Source organism: Setaria viridis, chromosome 3 (genome assembly GCF_005286985.2).
Source record: "Setaria viridis chromosome 3, Setaria_viridis_v4.0, whole genome shotgun sequence".
Lineage (NCBI taxonomy): Eukaryota > Viridiplantae > Streptophyta > Magnoliopsida > Poales > Poaceae > Setaria > Setaria viridis.
In genome coordinates this window covers 19038747-19065187 of record NC_048265.2, presented here as the reverse complement: position 1 = coordinate 19065187, position 26441 = coordinate 19038747, and the positions used below count along the sequence as shown (strand labels likewise).

The window sequence follows — 26441 nt, the reverse complement described above, 5'->3', positions numbered from 1 at the left end:
CTCCACCCCGCTGCAGAGGGCTAGAGTTTTGCTAGAGCTCCGCACCACCCACATTAATCTTCTACCGCGTGGTGTTTTCTTCTCCCAAAGCTCCTCCTCTTCCCACGAGCTCCCTTGCCCTCCTGCGGCGTGCTAGGGTCTCGCCAGAGATTCACGCCGACCACTGATCCAGAGCTCCGACAAGACCCTAGTTCGCTTGCGGCGATCTCCTCCCCGCTTCCCCACTGATGTCACCACATTAGTACACCACCGCTCTGCACTACTCTAGTGCCCAGCATCTCCCTCTAATCCCGGGGAATGTTGGAGCTCACCGGACCCCAAATTGAAACCCCAATTCCCCCAACCTCGAATTCTAATTTATCACCTCAGACATTCCCCAGTGGTATGATATGATACCTCCGTTCCTGTTTATAAGGTATGGATCGTGTGGTAGGATATGATACAGTCTCCCAAATTAGATTTTAACCATTAATTTATCTTATATTATGTTTATGATTATAAACTTATATTGTTACAAATCCAACCCTATCAAATTTAAAAATAAAAAATAAAAAAAAATGTTGGTACACATGTACGGAACTGTGGGAGCAGTTTTAAAAAATCGAGTGGTGGAGGAGCTCAAATCTCTCGACTCGAGAACGTTAGTTTTCTGGGCCTGTTCACTTCAGCTTATCAGCCGGCTTATCAGCAACCGAACAGTATTTTTCTCTCACACCAAATCAACCGTTTCAGCTTTTCAGCCGGCTTATAAGTTCAACCGGGCCGTTTCGTGACCGGCCCACGACTGACAAGCGCAAAATCATCCACTTCGCTGTGCCGCGTCAAGACCGCGCCATGGCCGCTGCAGTAGCGTGCACGCTCCCCCAAGAGCAGAGCTCTGTGCTCCCATTTACTCCGCCATGCCAGCAATGGCAGCAGGAGCCCGGTGCCGCATTTACTCCCTCCCCCATCCACCCACCAACCAACCCAAAACCCCTCTCCCTCCTCTATATACACACGCCACAGGCCACACCGCAGCCTGCACGCACTCTCACTGACCACCACCGCTGCTCAGCCTCTGCTCCGGAAGCTACGCCCTCCGGCGAGCCACCGGCCCACACCCCATCCGTCAAATGGCGGCAGCCGCGGCCCTCCTGCTGCTCTTGTCCCTCGGCGGCACGGCGGCGCAGGTGTTCCCGCCGTGGAACGGGACGTTCCCCGGGTTCGGAGCCGGGAGCGGCGGCGGGGGCGGGGGCGCGGCCGCGGGGACGGCGACGGGCGTGCCGGCGATGTTCGTGTTCGGGGACTCGCTGACGGACAACGGCAACAACAACGACCTGCAATCGCTTGCCAAGGCCAACTACCCGCCCTACGGCATCGACTTCGCCGGCGGGCCCACCGGCCGCTTCTCCAACGGCTACACCATGGTCGACGAGATCGGTACGTGCCTCCGCCGGAGCATGCATGCATGCTACTACCATTTTCCACTACTTCCTAGCTCTCTGATCTCTCTGGTCTCAAGCCTGTGTGCAGTGCGCTCAAGCTACCCAGAAGCTATAGTGCACTGTGTAGAGAGTAGATACCTTGAACATCTTTAATTTCAACTGCAAAGTATAGTTCAGAAGAATTTTGCACAATGCTTACTGGCAACTGAATTAAAAAAAAACTAAGGATCAAATGCACAATGCTTGGGAAAGGGATAAGGCAACACATCTTGCAGTTCCCTTGACATACGCAACATTATAGTTGTTCTCAGGACTAAGCAGGAGGTCAAGAAAAGTAGTATATAATACATACACATTTTAGTCGAAATGCCAGTTCCAGTACATCTTAAAGTATCTCCTCTCTCAATAGAAGTAACAGACTTCAGTACAATATATATAATGAGCACTGTTCAGAGTTGAGTTACTCAAGGAAGAAACATAAGTTAGAAATTATTTTTTATCACTGAATTGACGGTTCATGGATTATGACACGCAAGGCTCAATTTTTTGCAATTGGGTAGCATATGCAGATCAGTATAAGCTATTTTGTGATGGCAAAACAGAAATCTAGTAAAGTTATGTCAGAAGATTTCTCCAATTCAATTCACTAGACACCATCCTCCCCTGAGCCCATTATCTGTTGTAGAACTAGAACCTATAGTCTGCTAGAATTTTAGTATGGTACCTCTGAAGCAAATTTCCTCAAAAGCAGGTATTCGAGGTTAAGATTGTTTGGGTATACACACATATTTTCAGGAAACCAGCTACAGAGGTACATCAATTCCACAAGTATCTAACTTTTGGCAACTATACCATGGATATACCAGATACGTCCATTGCCCCAAATGTTAGGCCCTCTCGGTATACTCGAAGAAGCAATAGTGCAACTGATATACTATAACAGTAACGGAATGCCACACTGAAGCCTACATTTGTTTAGGCCGGCCCTTTGCTGTAGCTTAATTTAAGCATGGAGATCCAGTGTAGCGGTGGTTTGTACATGGTCCACACTGATCTGAATTGATTCATCAGCGAGGTCACTCTAGGTAGACACTCCACGACACACCTAGTGCTTGCCGCAGTAAATTGCCGCCACCGACCTCTTTTGCCTGTCGCAGTGGTACGTAGGCTCATATTTTTTCCCGGGCGACGTAACGCTGTTGCCCCACTCGCTATTGACTCCACTCTCACGCGCTAGACACGGTAGCTTGAATTCAGCGGGTCATTCTGGTCCACCCGCCGTGCATGGCATCAATGTTCCCATGTGACCCTAGGCATACGACGGCACGCAGTGAATGCGTACTATATGTGTCTGTGCTAGAACATGGGGCCCTGAACGATTCGTACCCTCACCAAGAATCTACCAGCAACAGGGCTCTTACACAAGATCATATCACTGCAATGAGGAGCCATATCTCCGTAATCCGTAGTTGTGTGCACGTACCCAGTAATCAACTGATCCAATGAATTAGCAGTTTTCTACACAATGATCCAAGAAATTTTCTGACTAAGAACGATCGAAGCTCATGTTGATTCCATGCTTAACTCTTATCCATCGCCTTCAGCTCAACTCCTGGGCCTGCCGCTGCTGCCGTCCCACCCGTCGGCCTCCTCGGCGGACGCGGCCCTCCACGGCGTGAACTTCGCGTCGGCGGCGGCGGGGATCCTGGACAACACGGGGCAGAACTTCGTGGGCCGCATCCCCTTCAACCAGCAGATCAAGAACTTCGAGCAGACGCTGGACCAGCTGAGCCGGAAGCTGGGCGGCGCGGGCAAGCTGGCGCCGTCGCTGGCGCGGAGCATCTTCTACGTCGGGATGGGCAGCAACGACTACCTCAACAACTACCTGATGCCCAACTACAACACCCGCAACGAGTACGACGGCGACCAGTACTCCACGCTGCTGGTGCAGCAGTACGCCAAGCAGCTCGGCGCGCTCTACAAACTGGGCGCCCGCAAGTTCGTCATCGCCGGGGTCGGGTCCATGGCGTGCATCCCCAACATGCGCGCGCGGAGCCCCCGGAACGTGTGCTCGCCGGACGTCGACGACCTCATCATCCCCTTCAACAACAAGGTGAAGGCCATGGTGAACAGCCTCAACGCCAACCGGCCCAACGCCAAGTTCATCTACGTCGACAACTACGCCATGATCTCCGAGGTCCTCCGCAACCCGTGGTCCTACGGTACGTGTACCATCGATCGATCGGCAGCGGCAGCCACTGCACATTATTCGTTCATGGAATGATCATGCATTATGGGCCTCAACTTGTTGTGCTCTGTCGTCGTCTGCGAGTGTGCAGGGTTCAGCGTGGTCGACCGCGGGTGCTGCGGCATCGGGAGGAACCGGGGCATGATCACCTGCCTGCCGTTCCTGCGGCCGTGCCTCAACCGGAACACCTACATCTTCTGGGACGCCTTCCACCCGACGGAAAGGGTGAACGTGCTGCTCGGCAGGGCGGCGTTCAACGGCGGCACCGACGTCGTCTACCCCATGAACATCCAGCAGCTCGCCGCATGGCAGCCGTAGTAGAACGGCGAGGACGTACGGCCTGTGTCAAAGTTGTCGTCGATTAATGCATGATTTTGAAGCACTTAGTGTGTACAAGATGTATGGTGGTCATGAGTAGGAGGGAGCTGAACCCAGTTGTGAGCGTGTCCAGTGTCCTGTTTTTGGTCCATTGGTGTTCTCTTAATTAGTAGTACTACTACCTGTGTACTGAATCAAGGAGATCAGTGTGGAGTTATTTTGTTGGTTGGTGTGGTTATCTCCATATGTTCGCCAGTTTAATGATATGGAGCTGTACTACGTTTTTACAGTATTTTTTCTCATTTTTATTTATATACCTCTCTGTCCCAAAGTAAATGGTGCTTTTTAGAGTTTAAAGTTTATCACGTAAAAGAGTACGTTTTAGACCACCTTGAGAGAAACTCACGCATTAACTTTTATCACCCCTCACAAGTACGGAGTAACAAGAGATTCTTCAATTCGGAAGGGGTTGCTTACCGAATCATATGCATACACAATTAAATGGCTCCAGAAAAATCCATAAACCAGCTCCGCTATCAAAGCCAACTAAATAAATTGATTAGAGGGCATATAAGACATTTCACATGCTCATTGTTTTGTTTGAAATTTTGTAAAAGAGCACTTATTAGAACAAAGGGATTAGTTCTCTGCATATGTAACATAAAGGTAGAGAGTACACGGCTCCTATTTGTCGGGCGAAAAAAATTTCATGCAGTGTAGAGAGTACACACTTGTGGTCTTTAAACTTGTTCTGATCAATTCTATTAAAAATGCACATTAGATCCCATGCATTCAACTTTTTACCACTCTTATAGATGGCGCAAATCGTGAGCCACTGACGAGCATGGCCAGCTGAGTCACTGACAGGCAAATGGGCATACAAAAAGTTAATTATGTTCTACATTCATGATTTGGACTTGTGGTTATACAATTAATAAGTTTACAGAAAAGAACGTGAATTGTAATGTCATAGATACCTATACAAGTTATGGACCAACCGTATATTTTATTTTGTCCTATAGTTTTAGTGGACAACAGCCAATGATCTTTAGCAGGTGAGGTTATGATTTTGGCGATAAGATGGTTAGTGAGGTGGCAAGTTGGGTAAAGCACCTAGACATCATGAGCGAATGGCAGAGAAACTCGAGAGTCCACATGAGAAGAGTTAGGATGGTGCCATGGTGGTGACAACGTTATCCATCAATGTTGCAAGGGATGGAACCGAGCGTGTTTCTTTAGATAAACCTGGAACGATTTAAAAAACAACAATAGATGTAGGTTTTTTAAAAACAACAATAGATGTAGGTTTTTTAAAAACAACAATAGATGTAGGTTTTTTAAAAACAACAATAGATGTAGGTTCACAGCAATTTTTTCTAGATGAGCATGCACAAAAGCAAAAAGTTGTTGGACCGTGGCTTACTATCATGGATTTCGACCATCGAACAAAGCATAAAAATACTTGCAGCTGTAGAGCATCAACCACAATTTTTTGACAAAATCTCTTTAGAAATGGTTTGAATGGAGCACGACAGCGACACAACTTACCTAATCTGTTAGATTGGTGGTCCTTGTAGATATATACAATTAAAGTTATTATGTATGAACGACACAGGAGCTCCCGTAGCTCAGTTGGTTAGAGCGTTGGTCTTATGAGCCGAAGGTCGCGGGTTCGAGCCCCGCCGGGAGCATTTTTTGTTCCCATTTTTATTTTTTTTCTGTGTGCCTTTTTTTTTTGAGCGAGCTGTTGCCTTGTTTTTTTTTTTCTGTGTGGCACGGGCACTGTTTGCCTTGTTGGTCGGTTGTGAATATTGATGGCACTACTTTTTATGAGGACCTTCTTTTTTATGTATCCTGCATGACGCTGTTGGTCAGTGTGTTGTTGTAGGCAACCTGTACTGTGCAGTGGATATGTAATAATAAAAAATACTAAAAAGTCAAATGCATCGACAATTGAAATGCATATAAAATCCACACAAATATAGGGGAAAAGACTATTTATGCATTATCTAGCACATACACTAGTTTCTACACAAATCATTGCACAAAAACTTATTTTAGAGATATATTTAAGATGGCAAAGTATTTATGAGAAGAGAGAAAAAATGAATTTCATCTAGATAAAACTTAGGTCCTGTTTGATCCTTGGAATTGAATTCCATTCTAATAATCATAATTTAGATATAAATTAATTAAGCTAATATAACTTAGTTATACGTGGAATATATTTGTATATTATTGTTTTGGTCATATGAGAGATATTTATGTACTGCACTTCTGCTACAGGAAGGTGAGTTGAAGAGCGTGCTATAAGTTGCATATTAGAAACATAACACGAGGATTTATAGAATCAATTTTCATCTCCCCGTGAATTTAAGATAGGCTTATATCTAAACTTTGGAAAGTTGTGGAATGCCACGTTCTAAGACAATAGCCTACTCCATTAAGCAGATTCCAATTCCTTCAAAATAAAGGGATCCAAACGGGGTCTTAGTGTAAATCGTTTTCAAAACTAAGGAATGTGTTCAGATATGCACCAAGCGTTAAAGGTTTTCATTTCATAATCACGTGCTTTGCAATTAAATTCTAACTATAACATGAAACTTTATACTAGAGCCACTGCCCATCGGTGTAAATATCACGGTTTCCATTAACTTATAAACATTATACATCTTATTTCTCTTTTTCTCTAGATCCTCTTCGTAAGTATGTTGACACACCATCTGAGGTAACATTTCTTTAATCAAAGCATATGCTTGGGTGGGACCCTCGATTGCGCGGGGACCAAGTATGCAAAAAAAACATTTCTTATTAAAAACAAAACGACCTTCGGCAATAGTTTGTCCTGCAGCCAATTACCACGAAGAAATAGTATCAAGAAAAAATTACAAATATTGGGTGGAGTCTAGCAGGAAAAACGATAAACTGTTCAGAAGCAAAATTTTCCTTAATTCGAAGTCCAACCTCGTACTACCCTGCATGTGCAACTCTGTCTGTGCAGATGTGCAGTTGCTCCCTGGACTGTTCGACGTCATTGTCGTGCCTTAATCTGGCCTTCATCTCGCTGGAGATCTTTTCGAGAACAAGAAAGGCGCTTTCCACACTCGCCAAATCCGCCTTCATCGCCCAGCCATCCATCACTCGTTAGCCTCCTCCATTTTCCACTCCGACCCGTCGACCCCGAGAGCCCCCGGAGCGGCCGAGGCCTCCCCCATCCCACCGACATGTGGGCCCTCAACAACGCCAAGGCCGGCGGGCCCTGCCTCACGCCGCGGCGCCCGGCGCCGCCCTCCCTCGCGTCGCTGCCGCCGGCGGCGGCGGGGCGGAGGCTCTGGAGGCGCGGCGCCGCTTGGGCGCCGCTGGTGGCGGTGCGCGCGTCGGGGGGAGGGAGGAAGGACGGCCCCGTCGGCGGCGAGGGCAACGGCGAGGAGGCCGAGAGCAAGGCGTCGTCTTCCGGTGAGGCCCCTCTCGTGATGTACCTGATGCGTTCGAATTGCTGCGCTTAGGCTTGGGCAGGTGGGCTGGGGATATTTGGGCGATTAGCATGTGGTATACTCCAGGTCGCGGCTTTTTCGTGGATCCAGTTCGATAGCAGCTGATGAGATTGAGGGTTGGAGCTTGAGATTTCTGTGAGATTGACGAGACAGATGTGGGATATTGCTCAAAATTTGGTGACAAAACCTTGTTGATTGTGTGTGTTTGGATAGATTTTCCCCACTTGCAGTTGTGAATCCTACTTCACGTCCGAATTAGTTGGTATACAATCTATTTTTGTACATGATCCAGTATATTGGAAACAAGTGATCGATCATCGAACTTGATGACCACATTACTTAGAGCACTTACGTGGTGCAGTATCCCCTTACACAAAATTACACTGAAGGTCATCAACTAGAATGCTTACCTGGCTAGAGATGAGATGAGGGAATAAAGGACAATTCTGTAAGAGAAGTTTTGCTTGTAATCTGTGAGGCTTTGTAGCTGTGGTGCTTGGTGCTGCCATGGGCAGTGTCTGGAGCAATGAGCTCTCAGTTGAGGCTATTCTGTAACCATGAGCAGTGTCTGGAGCAATGAGCTCTCAGTTGAGGCTATTCTGTAACCATGAGCAGTGTCTGGAGCAATGAGCTCTCAGTTGAGACTATTCTTTAACCATGAGTGCTAAACCACTGGAACTTTGTTCTTTTGCAATGCAATTGAGCTCGGGCGTGTCCCTGAAATTCTAGAAAAATAGAATGCTTAACTGGCCTTGATTCTGATCAATGAATTTTGCTCATGCAGGACATGATGATGCATCTGCCCCTGAAGGGGATACCTCTGCTGGATTGAACAAACCACACGATGAACCAAAGTCTAGTGATCCGATTAATGTTTCTAGCAGCAGTTACTGGCGAGATGTCAGAGCAAACCTTGTGCGTCGGGAACAGGTGGGCCTAGTCTGTTTTTAGGAGTACAATCTGTAGTTCTGGTAGATTATCTCTAGGTTTTAAACTGGTGGCAAGTGATGCAAATGCATTTATTTCATCGAGGCGTTTGTGATTTCGCTCCCCCCGCCCCAAATTACTATTCGTTTTGGCTTTTCTAAGTACATAGCATTTGTTACGTATCTAGACATAATATATATCTAGATACATAACAAAAGCTATGTATCTAGAAAAGTCAAAACGAATAGTAATTTGGGACGGAGGGAGTATTAGTTAGTCCTCAGTATCTGTCTACAAACTGGCTACTGGCTACAGGATGCCGCTCTGAATATAGCTAGTGTCACCAATTGCATTATTGCTCCAACTTGGGGTGGGTAACTAGATGTAGATATCTGCAGGATATCTGAATGATTTCTCTATGCTTATTTGCTCCATACACCAGTTATCAGTTAAGCACATAGCAGCATAATGGCTTGCATTGTCACATTGCAAGGGATATTACTTCTGTTTCAACAGGGTGTCCTAGAATTAGGATTGCCAATGTTTGCTTCATAGAATGGTGATCAAATGGAACACATCTAACAATCTTCATGGGGGGAAGGAACACTCTAACAGTTGATTTTCATTTCTCACAAAAATTGCTATATCAAGATTGTATCACATAAGCATTTGTTTTGCATCACTACCATTTATTTGTACGTTGGTGTAGGGTAGTTTTCATTGTTTAATAAAATTGCTGCAGAGGATATTTTTTTAATATTATTTTTGGCAATGAGTCAATTGTCACCAGCTGGTCAGGACAACCTTATACCTTCTGGCTTTCGTAGCTTATATTTCCTTTCTGTTTCTGCTTCTGTCTCTGAATCAGGAGCTATTCGAGGATCCAAGTGCTCCCACAGAGTCGAAGGCGTCCTCAGTAGATCCGGTACAGCTTCCTCAAAAGTGGGCTCATGCAATTACAATGCCGGAGGCAGGGTGTGTTTTGGTCGCTACTGAGGCACTTGATGATGACAGCATCTTCGAAAGAACTGTCATCTTCCTTCTCAGACTTGGTTCAAGGGGTACCTTTGATGGCCCATTTGGAATCATCCTGAACCGCCCACTTTACACAAAGATCAAGCACGTTAATCCATCGCTCCGAGACCAGGCAACACCTTTCGGCGACTCCCCTCTCTTCTTTGGAGGCCCTGTCGACATGAGCATGTTCCTGGTGAGGACTAACGACAGCTCGCGTCTCAAGGGATTTGAGGAGGTGATACCAGGTATCTGCTACGGCTTCCGTACTGACCTGGAAAAGGCTGCCGCTCTGATGAAGAGCGGTGCGATCAGGACCCAGGACCTGAGGTTCTACGTCGGGCATGCTGCCTGGGACTATGAGCAGCTGTTAGGTGAGATTAGGGCGGGATACTGGGCAGTGGCTTCCTGCAGCACGGAGCTGATCAGCGATGCGCTGGCGGGTGATCCTTCTTGCCTCTGGACCGAGATACTGCAGCTGATGGGAGGGCAGGGCAGTACTCGGAGCTGAGCCAGAAACCGAAGCAAGACGGCTCGGAGATGTTCTGCTCATCTTTGATGTAATTTTCCATAACAATTGTGGTCAAGTCTGTACATAATTGCAATAGGGTGATTCACCTGTCTCACCGTAGCTTCATCTAGCAACTGTTATGCGATGGTTGTACTGAGATATATATAAAATGGCCGGCTGCTCGTGGATGTCAGCTAGTGGCGAATGTGAAGATAGTGCATTTGATGAATCACATATCATAAGGACGTCTCTAGCTATGCAAAGTGCATTTCGCTGCATTTCATAATATTTGTCGTCAAGGCCATATTAGTCCACTTGTACGAGTACTGATATTCTTCCCTATGATATATTCACCCCCTGCTTTGGTGATGTGAACATGTTAGTCGTTTGAGCTGTGGAGAATTGCCGTTTGACAGAGTCGTGTCGTAGCATGTGGCCATTTCCCACTAACTTTCCATTAGGTGCGACAAACATCGTGAAATGGAGCGAATAGGTAAAGAATTTGGCTAGCATATCGTTCTTTTTGTTTGCGTTAGGTTATTATTAGAATAGAATCATAACTTTCCATTAGATGCTTTTGAATTGGTTCCCAATCCAAACACTGCAGCCTGCAGGGTTGAGGCCGGATTCGACGGCACTGCGTGTGGTGGCCGCAGGCCGCGCCACCACTGACTTGAAAGTTACTCCTTGAAAGCGGTCAAGGCCGCCGGAACCCGTGGGCCGTGGGTGGGTTCTGGAACATTCTGCTCCGTCAAACGGAAGCAGTGGAAGACCGAGCTCGAAAGGCATCGCGCGCTGCCTTTTTGGACAGCTGAACTGGCGGTCCGAACCTGCCCGTGCCAAAACGCACGCATCTGATCTGATTCATGGACCTGCTCGTTCCTGACGACGAGAGGCGACCTAGCCATCTCGGAAAGGTACTAATAACGAGCGACGACCGAAACTCCTTGTGCTGACCGGCGGCGTGAAGAGCCTCCTCTGAGTGCCCTCACAAAGCCATTGAACTTGAACACGTGCTTGTTTACCCCGTCCTCTTCGAGTCAAGGAGTCAAATGGCAAGGCGGGCAGAACCTTCGTTACAGTAAAGTTTGTCGTATCTGGGGTTTTTTCTAAAAACAATCTTATCAAAATTTTGTAAAAATAATCCCTTAAGAAAAAATATGACATTCATCCTCCTTAATAACGGTTTAGCATCCATATAATAACGGTTTAAACCATACAATCATATGACTAATCATTTGTTAACGATGGCATATGCTCTATCGAAAATATAAAGCCTATAAAAAATATTAAGTGAATCATCTAAATTGGCTATCGCAAATTTGTAAGGTGAAATTAATGATATCAATTCGCATTGAACTATTACAACGATCCACTCAACATAAGACGCGGCTAAGCAGTGAATAGCCGGATGATAACATGGTCTAAACCGCTCTTATATGATACTACACCATTGTTAAGCCGAGGTGGAGATAGTAAGTGCACATGTTTAGTTAGTTATTGCACCAAATGAAATATAAAAGGATGAATGTCACACTTTTGCAATACTTGAGAATTTTTTTTCTAATAATAATTCTTTCATTTTTCTTAATTTCATCGAAATGGTACATGTAAACTTGATCAAACCGTGAATTTTTCCGCAACAAAAAATAATCCCCATCCATTTCTCTTAATATCACCAAAGTGGTGCATGCGAAATTCATCAAAATCAATAACTATTTTTTTTCTTGCGCTACTGCCGAATTACATCAGGATTTCTATGTCATCTACGCTTATATCCCCATAAACCAGCAGCTGGTCACTGCCGGCGCTCGAGCTTCTGCTCCCGCCGCCCGCGCTCGGCGTGGACCAATACGTACTGCTACTACCACTACTGCAGTTGCTATACGGCGGCGCCGGCGCATACGCCGCGCCTTGCGCAGTTGCGCCTTCGCCACCTCGCGCGGCGCCAATGCCGACGCTAGCAGCGCCAGCCGTGGTGCCAACGGCGGCCCTGACGGGCCGCGACGGCGACGGCAGAGCGGCCCGCGCGTCGACGAGCTGCGCGTCGGCGGCCATGCCGGCGTCGGATGCCACGCGCTGCACGGAGCGCGGCGACAGGGGCGGCTGCGTCGCGCGACCGCCGCGGTGGGCGGCGTAGCACGCGGCGCGCTCGGGGAAGTTGAGGTGGCCCGCGGCGGCGGCGCCCGCGAGGCCGCGGAGGAGGCACGCGGCGGCGTCGTGCGCGACGGCGGCGGCCTCGGGGGCGGCGTAGGACCCCAGCCACAAGCGCTCCCGCGTCCCCGGCACCCGGATCTCCGACACCCACTTCCCCCACGCCCGCCGCCGCACGCCCCGGTACCGGCACCGCCGCTCCGCCCCTCTCCCGCCGCCGCCGCTCGCCGCACGGCTCATCGTCGTCGTCGATGCTCAGGAAGTCAGGCTGACCAACCGACCACCAGACACCAGTCGCCCTCTTGCCTCCTTTGCTTGGTGTGCCTGGTCCGTGGGGTTTTGGCGGTGTGCACATGACTACACGAGCGACGCGAGTGTATTTATAGGTGTGCCTCTCGGGAAGTCAGCGCGCGGGGGGAGTTGACCTTCCTTCAATTCTCCGGGTCGGATAACAATTAAAATATCGAGGCGAGACCCGGGGGAGGGATGGTAAACCATGCACGTGACTACGTGAGGGCACTAGCTAGGGTAGCCAACGAGCTTCTAGACTGCATGCAGTTGACATTACATGCCATTAATTTGACGCGCTCCATGTTCTTTAATTATGTGTTCGAAAAAATCTTCTTTAATTGCACGGGATTTAAATTAGCAGGGCTCATTTCAATGGAGTTGACATGTGGAAATTTTTCATCACCGGCGTGCTTAGGCGATCAAATCCCGCGAAGAGTAGGGACGGACAGCGGTGATGATGGTTACTAGTTACCAGGAACGCCATCCGGAAGACCTTTTGGGAGCGTGATGAGAGGGGCACGGCAACAACTTGATAGAGCAGTTAGAGCGGCAACAAAAGCACGCACCCAAAATGGTGATGTCGCTCACGGCATAAGCATATCAACATATGGACCTGGTCTAAGAAAGTTTTGTGCTGGCGGGTGCCAATCACGTCCGCCTAAATTTTCTATGCTAGCACAAATCAATTCTGATATAGTGATGTGAATTGGTCGTAACATGCATGACAAAAGATTAGGCACTCACATGTTATACACCACTTATCTTAACTTTAGCGTTTGTATTGATTCTTCTTTTTGAAAAAATGCCACGTTTTCAATTTTCAAGGGACGTGCATCCAGTCGATCAAAGTGTGCTCCTGTGAAGAAGACCAAAGTAGACTACGATAGCGATATATCTCATTCCGCTTTTTATCCTTCGAAAAGAAAGACCATGATGAGGCTCATGCTGGTTTTGACGATCGGAGAGCGTTTGTAGGAGAAAGGACCGGACCAGAGGAACACGGGTTTTGCGGAAGAAGGCACGGAACCATTATTCACATGGCAAATTGATCGGTCCGAGTGGAGCCGCCTGCTGATTGTTGACTCGACGCCGTGCATACCAGAGCCACCTGTACACGCACCCATGACCCATCTGACTATGTTTTCTGGGACACTCCTCCTCTGACTTTCCAAACAGGCAACCCCTGATATTGTTGCACTGGCCGCAAGTCGGCACGAAGACTGAGAGCTGTGATAAATGATATATAACCACCAACAAGGCATGCACTGAATCCTTCAGCACAAGTGCACAACTATTCAAACATTTACTACTGGCAGAGATCAGAGCTACAATTACCATACCATATCTTCTCTCTCAAAAGAAGAAAGAAGAATCCACAATTGCCAAGTAAATGTATGGAACATGTGATCGCGCGCCATGATGCCCTACCATCGCGTTATCCATCATGTTGAGCGAGAAAGATACAGGTACGCGCGAGGCTACCCGAGTAGTAGGATGTCAATTGTCAAAGCTCAGTCTTCGTGCCTCAGCCTTGCTACGAAATGAGGTTGATGGGCGCCCAGGTCGGCTTGGAACTTGTCACACCCAGTTTTAAAACAAAATTAATGCTATCTACATGTATGTTAGGATTTAGTTTCATACATATAGTGACGTTATCAGTGAATAACAGTAACAATATTACGTTAAAAAATATAAATAATGACTTACGAGTCTATCAGAGATGTACAGCTTAATCCTGGAAACGGAAACTCCAAACTTCACAGGCAATCGATTGGGGGTTGTGTACGCCTAGAACTTAGTATCATCTTCAGAAAACTTCACACACCTTCCTCTTCTGAGCAGCAGTAAGTAAGGGTGAGTACACTTATGGTTGATACTCAGCAAGGCCACAAGAAATAAATAACAATTTAAGTCCACCTTCAAGTTTATTAATCATGTGAGGGTCCAGGCCGCTTTTGACCGTGAGCACGACTAATATATCAGTTTTAGACATTCTGCGAGGTTGTACACTTTCACCACAAGTCGCGTAAAAGTTCAGAAGAACTTTAGACCCAACCATGCTGTGCAAAAGTAGGTACTTATTGTCGGCCATACATCTATGGGCCCACCAGTCCTAGATACGGGGCTGTACACCAAGACATGTCAGACATGGAGACTACGGTGCAGGATGACGTAGTCTACGTGGAGGAAAAGAACTAGTCGAGGATTAGGAAACTACTCGTAGCAATTAGAGTAGGACTAGTCGAATCCGACCAGTACTCTCGTAAATAATCGACCTGTAACGCTGCCCCTAGCAATATAAGGTGAGGTAGTGATCCCCTCCAAACAACATCAATCAATACAATCCAACCAACACACAGGACGTAAGGTATTACATGACATAAACGGCCCGAACATGTTTAAATCGTATGTTCGAGTTCACCTTCGAGTTCCTGATCTCGGCGAGCCCCATGCATAAAACACTACCTCGGGTACCCCCTCGGTAGGTTGCCGGGTCTAAACACCGACACTTATCACAGTACTGATGTGTGATTGCATGGGGACGCTACGAGGCCTTTACAGAGATTCCCTAATAAGAAGTAGCATGCTAAGGTTTTTGGATCAGTAGCAGAGCATAAACCTCTCTCAAGACTACGAAGCTACCATAGAGCAGATTAGTCTGAGGGCCGGGTTATACCCCATCTGTCGCCGCTCTTTTGACCTTTCGGCAAGACTGCTTCAAACTAGAGTCTCTAATTAATTAGCCAAGACCAGAGCCATGTAGTTCTTGTGGTTGCACTGTTTTCCTGGGTGGTTCTCCATGTTTCAATTTATGTACGGTATTTTGTAAATAAGCATAGATAGAAGGATGGTTAAGGACACTTGCCTTTCTCCAAAGAAAAGTTATTTTTACTGCTCTTTAGCTCTTGCTCTCTTAATCTTCAAAGCTTTCAAACAATAATCCTTCTACTCGAAGCAATCACCAGCACAAGCATACAAATCAAACAAACACAACTAAGAACAATACACCAATCAAAGAGAAAAGCTTTAAAAGAGCGTACGAAAGGATAGGGCTTGATTCTAGGATCACAAAGGCGCGTGAAACACTAAGAACGATGCTATCGTTGAATACACACGAGAAACTTTAGTTGTAAAGGAAAAGACAAAAGCTATATCCTGCATTTATTTTTATTTAGAAAACACATGTAAAGGATACTTTTAGAAAATACCCTAAGTGAGAGTTAATTCAAATTATATTTGTATCTGAAAAGATGATGTAAAACCTAGCCAACTTTTATTTATAAATATTCATGTAAAAATTATGCCATTTAAACATTTAACTTTAAAAAATAAACTATATGCAATAACATCTGATCGATAATTTTATATGTCGCATTAAACTAAAACATGTTATAATTATGAACTCATTTATGTCGATATTAATCATATTAACACTTGCTTAAAGAATACCGATGTATAAACCTAATTAGCTTTTAATTAGAAAAGATGAGTAAATAAGTATTAATCAAAATTAATATCATATTTATTATCAAAAAACATGAAACATGGTGAAACAACGTTGCTAAACTATACCTTACGATTAGAAGATTAACACAGCAAGAACCGACTAAAATGAAGCTTTGGTTGAGAAGATACACTATCGAAGATTTGGGTTCATAAATGAAAAGAATTATGTGCTTCATATATTTTAAATTTAGAAATCAATATAGATGATACCTCAGATAAATATCCTAGGTTAGAATTAACTCATGTTATATTTATATTTTGAAAACATGAAGCAAAGCTTAGTCAAATTTTAGTTACAATGTTCATGTATAGCTTATACCACTTTGAACAGTTAATTTTGAAAAATTAACATATGTGGGAACATCTAAGAGCATAACTTTAGAACTAACCAAATTAAAAACACATTTATATGTATATACAACCAAATTAAAATTTAATTAAGAAAACTCGAGATATAACTTATGTAACTTTTATTTAGAAAGCAAATTGAACAAACATTAATCAATTGAATATTATTATGAAAAATCGAAGTGTAGCTCTAATTAGATTTTATTAAAAAACTAATTCAATAAGTATTAATCATATGGACATTTAATTAAGAAAAGCGAGGTAAAGATCTTAGTTATCTTTTAATTAGGAAACAAGTGCATAAGCAATTAATCATATTAATATTAAATAAATTTCAAAACACATAACATGATTAAAACATGCTTCTAACATGTAGTTTTAGCATGAATCTAACGCAACAAGAACAAGATTAAACGGATACAAAACACGAGATCTACGTTCATCTAAAGGTTCTAGGGATCTATTCGTGATTAACCATATACTTCAAGGGCTAGTAGAGAAGAAACTCTAGACTCAGTGAATAGTCACTGCGAATAGATGAATCCTTAGGGTTAGATCTGCAAAAGGATAGGGCTAGGTCTCGGTTGCAAGGATCCAAGAGGTTTAGGGGGTTCCCGAGAAACTTGCAAGACACAAAAACTAATCTAATCGTTGCAGCTTTCCTCAGGGGCCTAGATGCAAAAGCTCAGAGGTTTGCTCCCATGGCCGACGGGTGGCTCTGGGTGGCAAAATTGCTGGTGCTCCAGGCAGCGAGAGGCTCAGGCGGGTGGCGCATTGGAGAGAGGAGGTTGACGGGAGTTCGGAGGTGTGCTCACCGGGGTTGGAGGCGGTAGGAGACGACAGATACTGGCGGCGGATGAGGACGATGGTGGCCAGCTCAAGCTTCTCGCGGCGGAGCTCTACCGGTGGTGGAGCAGCAACGAGGAACGGTGGAGATGGTGCGGCTCGACATCACGGATCTCGTGGAGGCGCTGGCTTGCTTCGGCGACGCCCAAGTGCGGTGAAATCGGCCGACGGCAGCTTCGGGCTCCAGCGGATGCGGGCAACAGCGGCGCTTGAGCAAGGACGACGAGGCGGCGTTGGGTGAGGCGAGCATCAGGAGGGCGCAGGGCTCGGCCAGGGTCTTGACTTTTATAGGCGCGCATGCCAAGGAGGCGGCGGCGCTGGCGTGCGTCGAGGCGGTTGCCTAGCCGCTGGGCCCAGATAGGAGAGCTGGGCCACGGGTTGGGCTCGTGGGTGCAAGCTCGGCCCAAAAGGGTAGGTTTAGGTTTTCTTTTATTTTTATTTTCAGAAGTAATTTCCCGTGTAAAGAAAAATCCAGATAAAGCTAATTCATTTAAACCACAAAAAATGCTCTAAAAATCCTAAAAAATCCAGGAGAATTCGTAGAGATAGTCTGGGATACAAGGAGTCCAAATAAGATATTTGGAGCTTGTGAAAAAGAAATTAGAGCCCTCTAATAAACAGATTTAGCTATAGAAAAATGAGAATGAAATCCAGAAAAAGCTGGAAAATCTTAGAAGAACCTGATCGTTGTCTAAGCGCATTTTGAAATCTTTTGCACTCATGAAACACCAAGACGCATCGGCATGAATGCAACACACATAGTACAATCTTATTTAATTTAGAAAAATAACTAATTATTTTCCTATACTAAGTTTACTGTCAAGAAAATAAATGTTAGGAAAATTTTAAAATTATGAGAAAAATCATGTTGAATGTCAACACGTAAGTACGATATGGCGGTGGGTGCCGTCAAGGAAGTCAAACGCGACGACCATGTTGTTGAGATGATGTCCACGTACGTGCATGCGCGGCCAGCCGTCTACGGCGCAGCGTATCTCCGCATGCATACGGCGCACACGTACATCGCCATTGCGGTTACTACCGAGCGACTGTGGCCGTATATGTACGGTAATGCGTCGTTGTTGTCTCGTACATTTATTATTTGTAGGTGACTGGAGTACGTACGTAGTGGTTATTTTGGGCCTCCGGCCCACTGACAATGATGCCTCATGACTGACGACGATGGGATGTGGGTGGACAGGTCAGTGTGCTGCGACGGGCCCAGCCCAACATGCGCTGTTTTCTTTTCTCTGGGAAGCAAACAAATGCGCTGTTTTTCGGGGAAACTAGGTTGTTCAAGCCTTGTTTACTTGGCAATATTGGGAGGGGCCAAATTACTGTTACAGCACTGTAGCACACTGTAGCGTTTCGTTTGTATTTGTGAATTATTATCCAAATATTGACTAATTAGGCTCAAAAGATTCGTCTCGCAAAGTACAATAAAACCGTGCAATTAGTTTTTAATTTCGTCTACATTTAGTACTCCATGCATGTACCGCAAGTTTGATGTGATGGGAAATCTTCTTTTTGCATAGTGTCAAAGTTGGGAGTTGGGGGTGAAGTAAAAAGGAGCAAGTTTATTTATGGTGACCACCAGCGTGCCGCTCTTGTCGATCAGTTTGGCTGGGCCATGCCATGAGCCCATGACCATGAGGCACGAGCTGAGATATCAGATATCACACTTGTCCTCCATGGTATCGATTCCAAGATCATGCTGCATATGGTTCACTGGTTAATCGCCATGCCGTGCATCGTTATGAACTGATGATTGCCCGCCCATTTGCCAAACCATGTGAGCGGCGCCTGTCCCATCCGGCGATATCCGAGCTAGTACCCGGAGCCCTGTACGGTCTCTTAATAAGTGTCAAGCACCGTCACTTTCCCCATCGTTTTTCTCATTGTTATCATTAGCAACAAGGGGCCGGCCCTGTTCAGTTAGTAAAAAACAGGAGAAAAAGAAAAGGAGAAAGCAATGATGCTTTTAATTTGCAACGGCTCGGTCTTTGGGGGCAACCATCATGATGGTGATGCTCTTCATGGTCTCGTTCAGCAACCTACTCCTAGAGATGCTTCTAATGAATTAAACCAATCGTCAGCGTGGCACGTACGGTAGTAGGCTTAGCAAAGGCCATGTGACATGCTAAGAGCATCTCTCGGTCTCTCCCTTTGGCTATTTTTAGAGAACACAGGGGCAAAGCTAACGTCCATCCGGCCCGTCCGTGACCCCCGCGCCGGCCGCCGCACCACCACCGTAGTAGTATAACGCTACGCGCGTGTGCACGTGGGCGTATTCACTGCGCGCGCGGCATGGCCAACCCAGTAGTTAACGTCCTAACGATACGCGGACAGCAGCAGCGGAGCCTGAAATTTGGTACAGGAGCAGATTAGGGCCAAATTACGTCCTCCATCTGTATTCTGTAGTTAGCGTGGTCTTCACTATATGTGGACTGTGGGCGCTCAAGGCTCAAGAGGGCAGGATAGCCTAAATGTCATATATAGTGAAGACCATGCTGTGCAAAGACATAAATGGTTATGGTTTTCAATTGAGAAAAAAAATGCCTCATCGTTTAGAAGAAAGCCTGAATGAATCTCACTAGATGTTGAAAAAGTGCCAAAAAGCGTTTAGAGCAATGTTAAAAGAAGCGCACCAGGAAAAAAGAAAGCTAAAAGCGCTAATTTTAAGTGTAGCGGAGCACACTATTATATCACAGTGCACCCCACATTATCTACATCTATCTATCTATCTATGAATCGAATTTTGAACGGCCAAAACTGCACTGGGATTTGCCTTTTATGCGCACGCCTTTTCTTTAACAAATCAAGAACCAACTATCATTTTTCTCCGAACAAATGTTCTTTTCATCTGCTGTCACGCATTTTAAACCTTTGTTTTCTTCCTCTCCGCCTCCGCGGGGCCAAACTCTGCTCCAGGCTCCAGCCTTTTCTCCCGAGCGTCGTCTCCTGCCGCACCACCCAACCAAAGCGCAGGCAGTGTCTGGCCCACTCTACCAGTAGTAACTTCGCGCTCACACCGCCTCGCCAATCCGCACCTAAATCCGGCGTGCTGGGCGCGAGCAAGGAAGGAATCCCAGTCGCGAGGAAGGAACCACCGGCGGCGGTGGAGAGCTCCACCGGGCTGGGGCTGCAGGAGGCCGCGGGCGGGGCTGTTCTCTGGCTCATGCCCGGATCTGGGGGAGAGGGACGCGCCGCGCCTCACCACGCCGGATCCGATGCGTTGGCGGCCGGGTGGTGACCAGCGGTTCCAGGTATGCTAGTTTGCTTTTGGCCCGTCCGCTCCTGCTTGGTTCTTGGCTGGGTTTGGGAGTGGGGGAAACCGTGCTGTTAGTAGTTTCTTGGTCGGGTTTTTGGGGCAGATTCGTGCGGGAGGTGTCGCCTCGCGAGGTTGGCGGTGGTTAGGCGTTGGCAGCTCTGAGAAATTCCGCAATGCCGCTGGATTTGCTTGTAATTTCATGTGCTCTGCCGCGTTCCTTGAATCCCCTTTCTTGCGGTTCTCTTGCTCTTCCTTACTAGCTTCTCTTTCCTGTGATGTTTTTTTTCGGAAAGATTTATTTCCTAGTTCTGACTATGGTAGTTTCTCATGTTTTTTTATTTCCTTCCTTCCTAATTTTCTTTTGCCACTAATGAAAGAGCAGAATACGGGGCGTGAATTTTGCTATTTGCCGTTTAAAAATTTCTTGTTTTGCAGATATTTTTTTGTTTCCCGATTCCACTAACTCCAAATTACGGAGTATGTAAAGAATACTTGAGAATTTCAGCTCTGTCGCGGTTTGAGTTGTACTAGTTCTTTGCAGATTTTTATTATTTTTATTTCTACTGAGCACCCTTTCAATATATCACTATATCAGACGTTTAGATATCAAGAATTAGCTTGTTTACGGCGACATGATTCATTTCTGATTTTTTTAAGGATGGCGCACTTTTCCTCATTGCATCCTTCCCCTACCTTGCAGTGTTGCTGTCCCATGCTTGTCCTAGTTAGTACTACTGATATTTACTGGTCTAACTGCTTGGCATATGTAGTGCAAGAATACCGTGTTGGTGAAGTGTTGATATCTGAGGGTAGGTGCGGCGAGACTGATGCTAATGGTCCCATGTGTGGTTGGAAATTTGGAATTGATCATGAGCTCCTGACCCCATCACGTATTAGTTTGCTGTGATGCGAAATTATTGATTCCGAAATAGTGTACTGGGGGAGCTTATATCATTGTCAGTGCGTCCTGACAGCATTTATGAATTCTGTTGGTCCTGTTGAAATAGCTACACAAGGATTCCATTTTTCTTTGCGAGACACTGCTTGTTCTTGCTCTTAAAGTCACAAGTTGGGCTCACACCACACACCAGGGTTATAGGTTGCATTCAGAGATTTTCCATTGTTTGACCAAGTATTGCTTAAAATGCTGAACAACCTTTTCCAGTGATGTTCTGCTTTGTTGTCAAAATGTAACCTCAATTGTGGCTCTATACATGAACATGTTTTGTTTAATTTTGCAGGGTTTACAAGTAAAGTTTGCCCAACAATTATGAATTAGCTACACAATATAAGATGGCCACTGAAGTCAATCAAAACTTTTTTGCATGGTCACAGGAGGAAACTTCTGTGCAGGATATTTCGCAGGTGATCTCTCTTTCATTATTTTTTTTTTGCCAAGTATAATGTACAGCCAGTGACTTTACCTGAAGTGACAGAAATTGCTAGAGCTTCTATGGCAATTACTATTAGCCATGTGTCTGCCTGAGGGACCTTATGTCATAAAAATCCATTTAAGGCAATGAATAATAATATTACTGTAGACCTATGTGCCAGTGTATTAGAAGTTGCTAAGACTTCCAGAATCCGTGGTAACTACCATTACCTTGTCTGTACTGGTTTACTAGTAAGTGGTGTTAACCCAAAAAGTCCCTTAGAAGCTGTTATTGCATTTTTTTTCTATGTAATTATATTGTCTGTTGATATTCTCACACTTCCTTAATCCTGGTGCTTTTTCTTCCTTTAGGGAACATCACAAGTGTTTGGTCATGGTTCCATATCATTTGGAAGATTTGACTTGGAATCGTTAGAATGGGAGAAGTGGTCTGTATTTACCAATGACAGGCGTCATGAGGAGTTTGGAAAGTTCAATGGATTAGTTGCTAAGAAGAAAGCATACTTTGAAGAATACTTTAAGAGGATTAGGGAGCTCAAGGCTTTACAGCAACAGAACCAGCAAACTGAACTTCATTTGGAGTACAGTGGTGATGGCAGCAATTCTAGTCAAACAGGAGAATATGAACCAGCTGCAGACCATGGAGCTCCGACTGAATCTGGAACACCTGTTGATGATTCCATGGAGCAGACGACAACTGCAACCACATTTGAGAATGAAATGGAATCCTATGATTATCACGAGAATGAGAGCTTAGTTAATGAAACTCCTGTGTCTACTCATTCTTCACCAGTTGGTGGCTTGCAGCAAATTGGCAAACAAATGAGGGGAGATGTTAGCGGCAAAGATGCTAATTCCAGCCAAGATAATCCTGGAATGGCCCATGAGATTATGATATCTCCTAAGAGAATAACTGAGAAAGACTCTCGGATTGGTCAGGCTTCAAAAATAATTCCAAAGACTATCAAGATGACTTCTAGTAATGTTTCTGATCACACAATTGTTACTAAGGTATTTGCACATTGGCTTTGGTCATATTTTCATCTTGTTCATTGTTGCAATCTGCGCGTGTTTTGTTTTCTAGTAAGTAGACGATTGTACCGGACCCCGTTATAACATCCACCTTAGAGTGCAAGACATTAAAAATTCCCCCCTTTTTTCAATGAGACTATAGGGCTAGAATGCATAAGTTAGACCATCTCTATTTGAATCATCTTCAATTTCCTGCTATCTTTAGGCATACATATATGTTTTGTGTTTATTATGTGGCCTGAAACCTGTACATTTTTCATGAAGTTATAAGCTGTTTTTGAATAATTTCAGGGACTTGGTTCAGGCAAGCCCAGTGTGATAAACCAGATGGCAAAGCCAGAAAGTATCCATTCACTGCGAAGGCCAAGAGAAGCAACCAGCAATTTGATTGGCACCACAGCAAGAAGTGGCATTACAGGTTTAAGAAGACCTTCCTCAGCAGCATCACAACGGCCCTCTACCAGAGATCAGCGTCCTGTCACCAGAGATGCTTCAAGGAAGCCTACTGAAGTTATCACCCCATGCCGGCCTTCTACTTCTGAAAGACGCCCTGCCACCAGAGAATCGGCACTAAAGCATGCCGGCAATGCTACCCCACGTCGACCTTCTACCGCCGACAGGCGTCCTATGACCAAAGAATCAGCACCAAAGCAATGCAACATTGCTACTCCACGCCGACCTTCTACTGCCAACAAGCGCCCTGTCACCAAAGAGTCAACCCCAAAGCTATCAAACACTGCTACCCCACATCGACCTTCTACTGCTGGCAGGCGCCCTATCACCAAAGAGTCAGCTCCAAAGCATTTCAGCGTTGCTAGCCCACATAGACCCTCTACTGGGGCAAGGCACACTAGCAACAGAGATATGGCCACAAAGCATGTTGGTATTTCCACCTCATGTCAGCCATCTGCTGTCAAACAGCACCCTATCACTAGAGAAGGTGCACAGAAGCATGCTGATATTGTCATCCTGTGCCGTCCTTCTACTGCCGAGAGGCGCCCAATTGTTAGAGACATTGCATCAAAGCATGCCACTGTAGCTCCGCCATGCAGGCCTTCTACTGCCGAGAGGCGCCCCATTGCTAGAGATGTTGCACTGAAGCATGGTTCACCATACAGGCCTTCTACTGCTGAGAAGCGGACCGTTGTTAGAGATACTGAACCAAAGCATGCTCCACCGCACAGGCCTTCTACTCCTGAGAGACGCCCTGTTAACAGAGAGACTACACTGAAGCAAACTAATGTTGCCACCTCACGTTGGCCTTTGACTCCAGATAGATGCCTCACTAAAAAAGGTGACATTTCCACCCCGCAGCGCCCTTCTACTGGAGAAAGGCGCCCTATAGCCAACAGAAGTACAATGAAACCAAATCCAAAAACACCTATCGAGTCAAGAGCAATGGCAAGCTATTCAAAGGGTGCTATGGCAAAAGAAGTATGTTCTCTCAATATATTGCATAAATATGTTAATTCTTTTCAGCCATTTCAAAAGACATCAGACTTTGTCATTGTGAATTATTGTTTCCTCTCTGTTTCTCGTGCAGGGTACTCCTGAAAAGGCAATGACTTCCAGCATTGTTAAAAGTAGAAAGCTGGAAAACATAAGGTTGTTGTTACAAACTTTTTCTGGGAAGCTTGATTAAAGAACTTGCATCGAGATTTAATTGCTATTTTTTGTATTGTCTGACAGCTATGCGAAAGAAAGGGTGGAATTTCAAGTGGATTGGACGCAAAAGAGGTGCTAATTCTCAGGGGGCTTTTTTCAGAACAATTGTACTAGGGGTCTGGAGTGCTCTGGTTTTCAAAATTGGATCAATTCAATTTCTCTAACCACTGCATCTTATTTTTCAGCCCTTTTAACTTGCCTACAAGGAAAATGCTGACTTCCAATGTTAGAGATGACCGTGGCCTAGAAAATTCCAGAAAGTCAAACAAGGAGGTGAGAAACTTCTTTTCCTTTTGTGCTGTTGGTCCAACATATACATACATGCGAGTCTGCAGTGTTTAAGTTAACAATATGATCTGTTTTGTCTGTATCCTAAATGCTTCTATATTTCACATACATTACTCTGATAAGCCTGAGTATAACAGTATAGATAACTGATAAGCCCTGGAACAAAAAGGCTGAACTGTTGCCATTACATTATGCAAAGGGTAGGCTCATTCTGAAAACTAGTGTGCACCTAATTCTGGGATATGTAATTGTGGTTTCCAGCTTCTTCTCAGTCTAGAACTTTTCATGAACGGGACCTCGTGCTAGTATTAGCTATGGTTGTGAAATCTGCCACTTCCAGTAACTGACTGGTAAACCTGAAATGGTCCGGTTCTGCCTTTCAAAGCCCTGGCCTTTTCATCCCAAATACAGTAATACTTCCCTAAATGTAATCAACATCGATTGAAATATATAGAATTTTGCATTGAAATAGAAAATCCACAGCCTGACAAGAACTGGGGTCCAAAACTGGTAGCTGGTTAGCGTAAGCAGGTGCATACCTGGAATTATCTTATTGGAGACACTGGCTGTTCACCGGTGTGCTAATTTATGTAGAATATCTTTTTGTAGGGTTTGCGTGAGGGAGTACGCGCTCAAGCATATAAATCAAATAACATGACTCCTTCACCGACTGGAAGTGTAAAGACAAGGGCCCCTGCGGTGCGAGCTTTTATCCTTTTCACTGCATAACAATCACTCGGATTTGCAAAACAATGAAGTATTCATGATTGGACGCACAATTTTGAAGCCTGTAACTTGAAACTGTAATTGACTTTTGCTCACTTGATTTTTCAGCCTCCGCCGCCGCCACCTCCTCCGCGCCGACCATCTTGCTTCGAGAGGAAGCTGAATGCCAGCAATTTGCCTGCTGTTGGAAGAAAGCCAAAGTAAGTGATTGATAATCAGCAACGGATACTGTCTGCAGCAAAACCATGTTCCACTCTGATTTTAATCTTCTCGCGTGCATTTCTATGCATTCCAGCTTACACCATCTCTTTGGTCCAATGCAGGGCCTCAACTCCACACTGGCACTAACCCAGTATCTAGGAATGATCCTGCAGCATAACTCTGAAGCTGTGAAGGGAAAATGAAGCGTCTGACGTGACCTAGAAGCCGCACCCAAGCTAGCAATGGGGAATGTTATCTTTTGTAACTTACCAGTTACCACCACTCTTGTCACCTGTGTTAGAGTAACCGTAGTAGTGTATGTAGGTACGTGTATCATATCCACTAATGTCTAATGGCATCGTAGTTTTTTTACATCCCGGATTTAACTAGAACATTGTACATACCTGGAATAATTGGAGCTTTAGCTGAAGAATATCGACCCGGAAACTATCCCCAGGGTTTGCAGGCAGGTAGCATGCTGGAGCTGCCAATTTATTGATCCTTTGCAGCTTTGCTATCTGTATGCCTGTGCTTACCCTGCACGTTTCTTGCTGAACTGATTGCAAGCCCTTGTTAATAGCGGCGATCCCGTTAGAAGTTGAAATCTGATGAAAAAGCTTTGGGATTTTCCTGGTGTTGTGTCATCCATGAAAGTTGTTTTCCATGAAAAGGTTGGCTGATTCGTGTGGCACGTGGTGCGCTTTTCTAACAGATTTTAATCCGCGAACTGATCTGGACCGTTCGCTTGCCCGTTCCCTTCCCATCGACGGTAGCGATCCTCCC

At 45.5% G+C, this 26441-nt stretch overlaps 3 protein-coding genes and 2 non-coding genes across 6 annotated transcripts; 4 read left to right on the top strand and 1 right to left on the bottom strand.

The window, feature by feature from the left end:
- Window positions 1-996: 996 nt before the first annotated feature.
- On the top strand, window positions 997-4282 carry LOC117850826 (GDSL esterase/lipase At1g71691). Its single transcript, XM_034732702.2, has 3 exons — window positions 997-1419; window positions 3029-3646; window positions 3764-4282. The coding sequence occupies exons 1-3, from the start codon at window positions 1113-1115 to the stop codon at window positions 3988-3990; spliced, it is 1152 nt and encodes a 383-aa protein (XP_034588593.1). The 5' UTR covers window positions 997-1112; the 3' UTR covers window positions 3991-4282.
- Window positions 4283-5607: 1325 nt separating this feature from the next.
- On the top strand, window positions 5608-5681 carry TRNAI-UAU (transfer RNA isoleucine (anticodon UAU)). The gene has a single exon. It is a non-coding gene; the product is annotated as a tRNA-Ile (tRNA).
- Window positions 5682-7137: 1456 nt separating this feature from the next.
- Window positions 7138-10165, top strand: LOC117850678 (uncharacterized). The gene is made up of 3 exons (XR_011897797.1): window positions 7138-7446; window positions 8269-8414; window positions 9280-10165. It is a non-coding gene; the product is annotated as an uncharacterized protein (transcript).
- Window positions 10166-11353: 1188 nt separating this feature from the next.
- On the bottom strand, window positions 11354-12873 carry LOC117849116 (ethylene-responsive transcription factor RAP2-1). The gene has a single exon (XM_034730708.2). The coding sequence runs from the start codon at window positions 12328-12330 to the stop codon at window positions 11680-11682; it is 651 nt and encodes a 216-aa protein (XP_034586599.1). The 5' UTR covers window positions 12331-12873; the 3' UTR covers window positions 11354-11679.
- A 7100-nt stretch (window positions 12874-19973) lies between these two features.
- Window positions 19974-26181, top strand: LOC117847855 (uncharacterized). 2 transcript variants are annotated; one of them, XM_034729149.2, is made up of 10 exons: window positions 19975-20348; window positions 21595-21718; window positions 22098-22757; window positions 23070-24212; window positions 24322-24383; window positions 24468-24515; window positions 24629-24716; window positions 25341-25430; window positions 25566-25657; window positions 25781-26181. In XM_034729149.2, the coding sequence occupies exons 2-10, from the start codon at window positions 21647-21649 to the stop codon at window positions 25803-25805; spliced, it is 2280 nt and encodes a 759-aa protein (XP_034585040.1). In that variant the 5' UTR covers window positions 19975-20348; window positions 21595-21646; the 3' UTR covers window positions 25806-26181. The 2 variants fall into 2 exon arrangements, with proteins under 2 accessions (XP_034585041.1, XP_034585040.1); XM_034729150.2 differs by lacking the exon at window positions 25341-25430 and having other exon boundaries at window positions 19974-20348.
- Window positions 26182-26441: the final 260 nt, after the last annotated feature.

What these genes read in the sequence shown, in the direction of transcription:
- LOC117850826 (XM_034732702.2), top strand. Translation starts at nt 1,113, where the DNA reads ATGGCGGCAGCCGCGGCCCTCCTGCTGCTCTTGTCCCTCGGCGGCACG. An exon ending in CACCATGGTCGACGAGATCG is followed by an intron (nt 1,420 to 3,028) that starts GTACGTGCCTCC and finishes CATCGCCTTCAG; the next exon opens with CTCAACTCCTGGGCCTGCCG. An exon ending in CCGCAACCCGTGGTCCTACG is followed by an intron (nt 3,647 to 3,763) that starts GTACGTGTACCA and finishes GCGAGTGTGCAG; the next exon opens with GGTTCAGCGTGGTCGACCGC.
- LOC117849116 (XM_034730708.2), bottom strand. Translation starts at nt 12,330, where the DNA reads ATGAGCCGTGCGGCGAGCGGCGGCGGCGGGAGAGGGGCGGAGCGGCGG.
- LOC117847855 (XM_034729149.2), top strand. Translation starts at nt 21,647, where the DNA reads ATGGCCACTGAAGTCAATCAAAACTTTTTTGCATGGTCACAGGAGGAA. An exon ending in ATCACACAATTGTTACTAAG is followed by an intron (nt 22,758 to 23,069) that starts GTATTTGCACAT and finishes GAATAATTTCAG; the next exon opens with GGACTTGGTTCAGGCAAGCC. An exon ending in GTGGATTGGACGCAAAAGAG is followed by an intron (nt 24,516 to 24,628) that starts GTGCTAATTCTC and finishes CTTATTTTTCAG; the next exon opens with CCCTTTTAACTTGCCTACAA.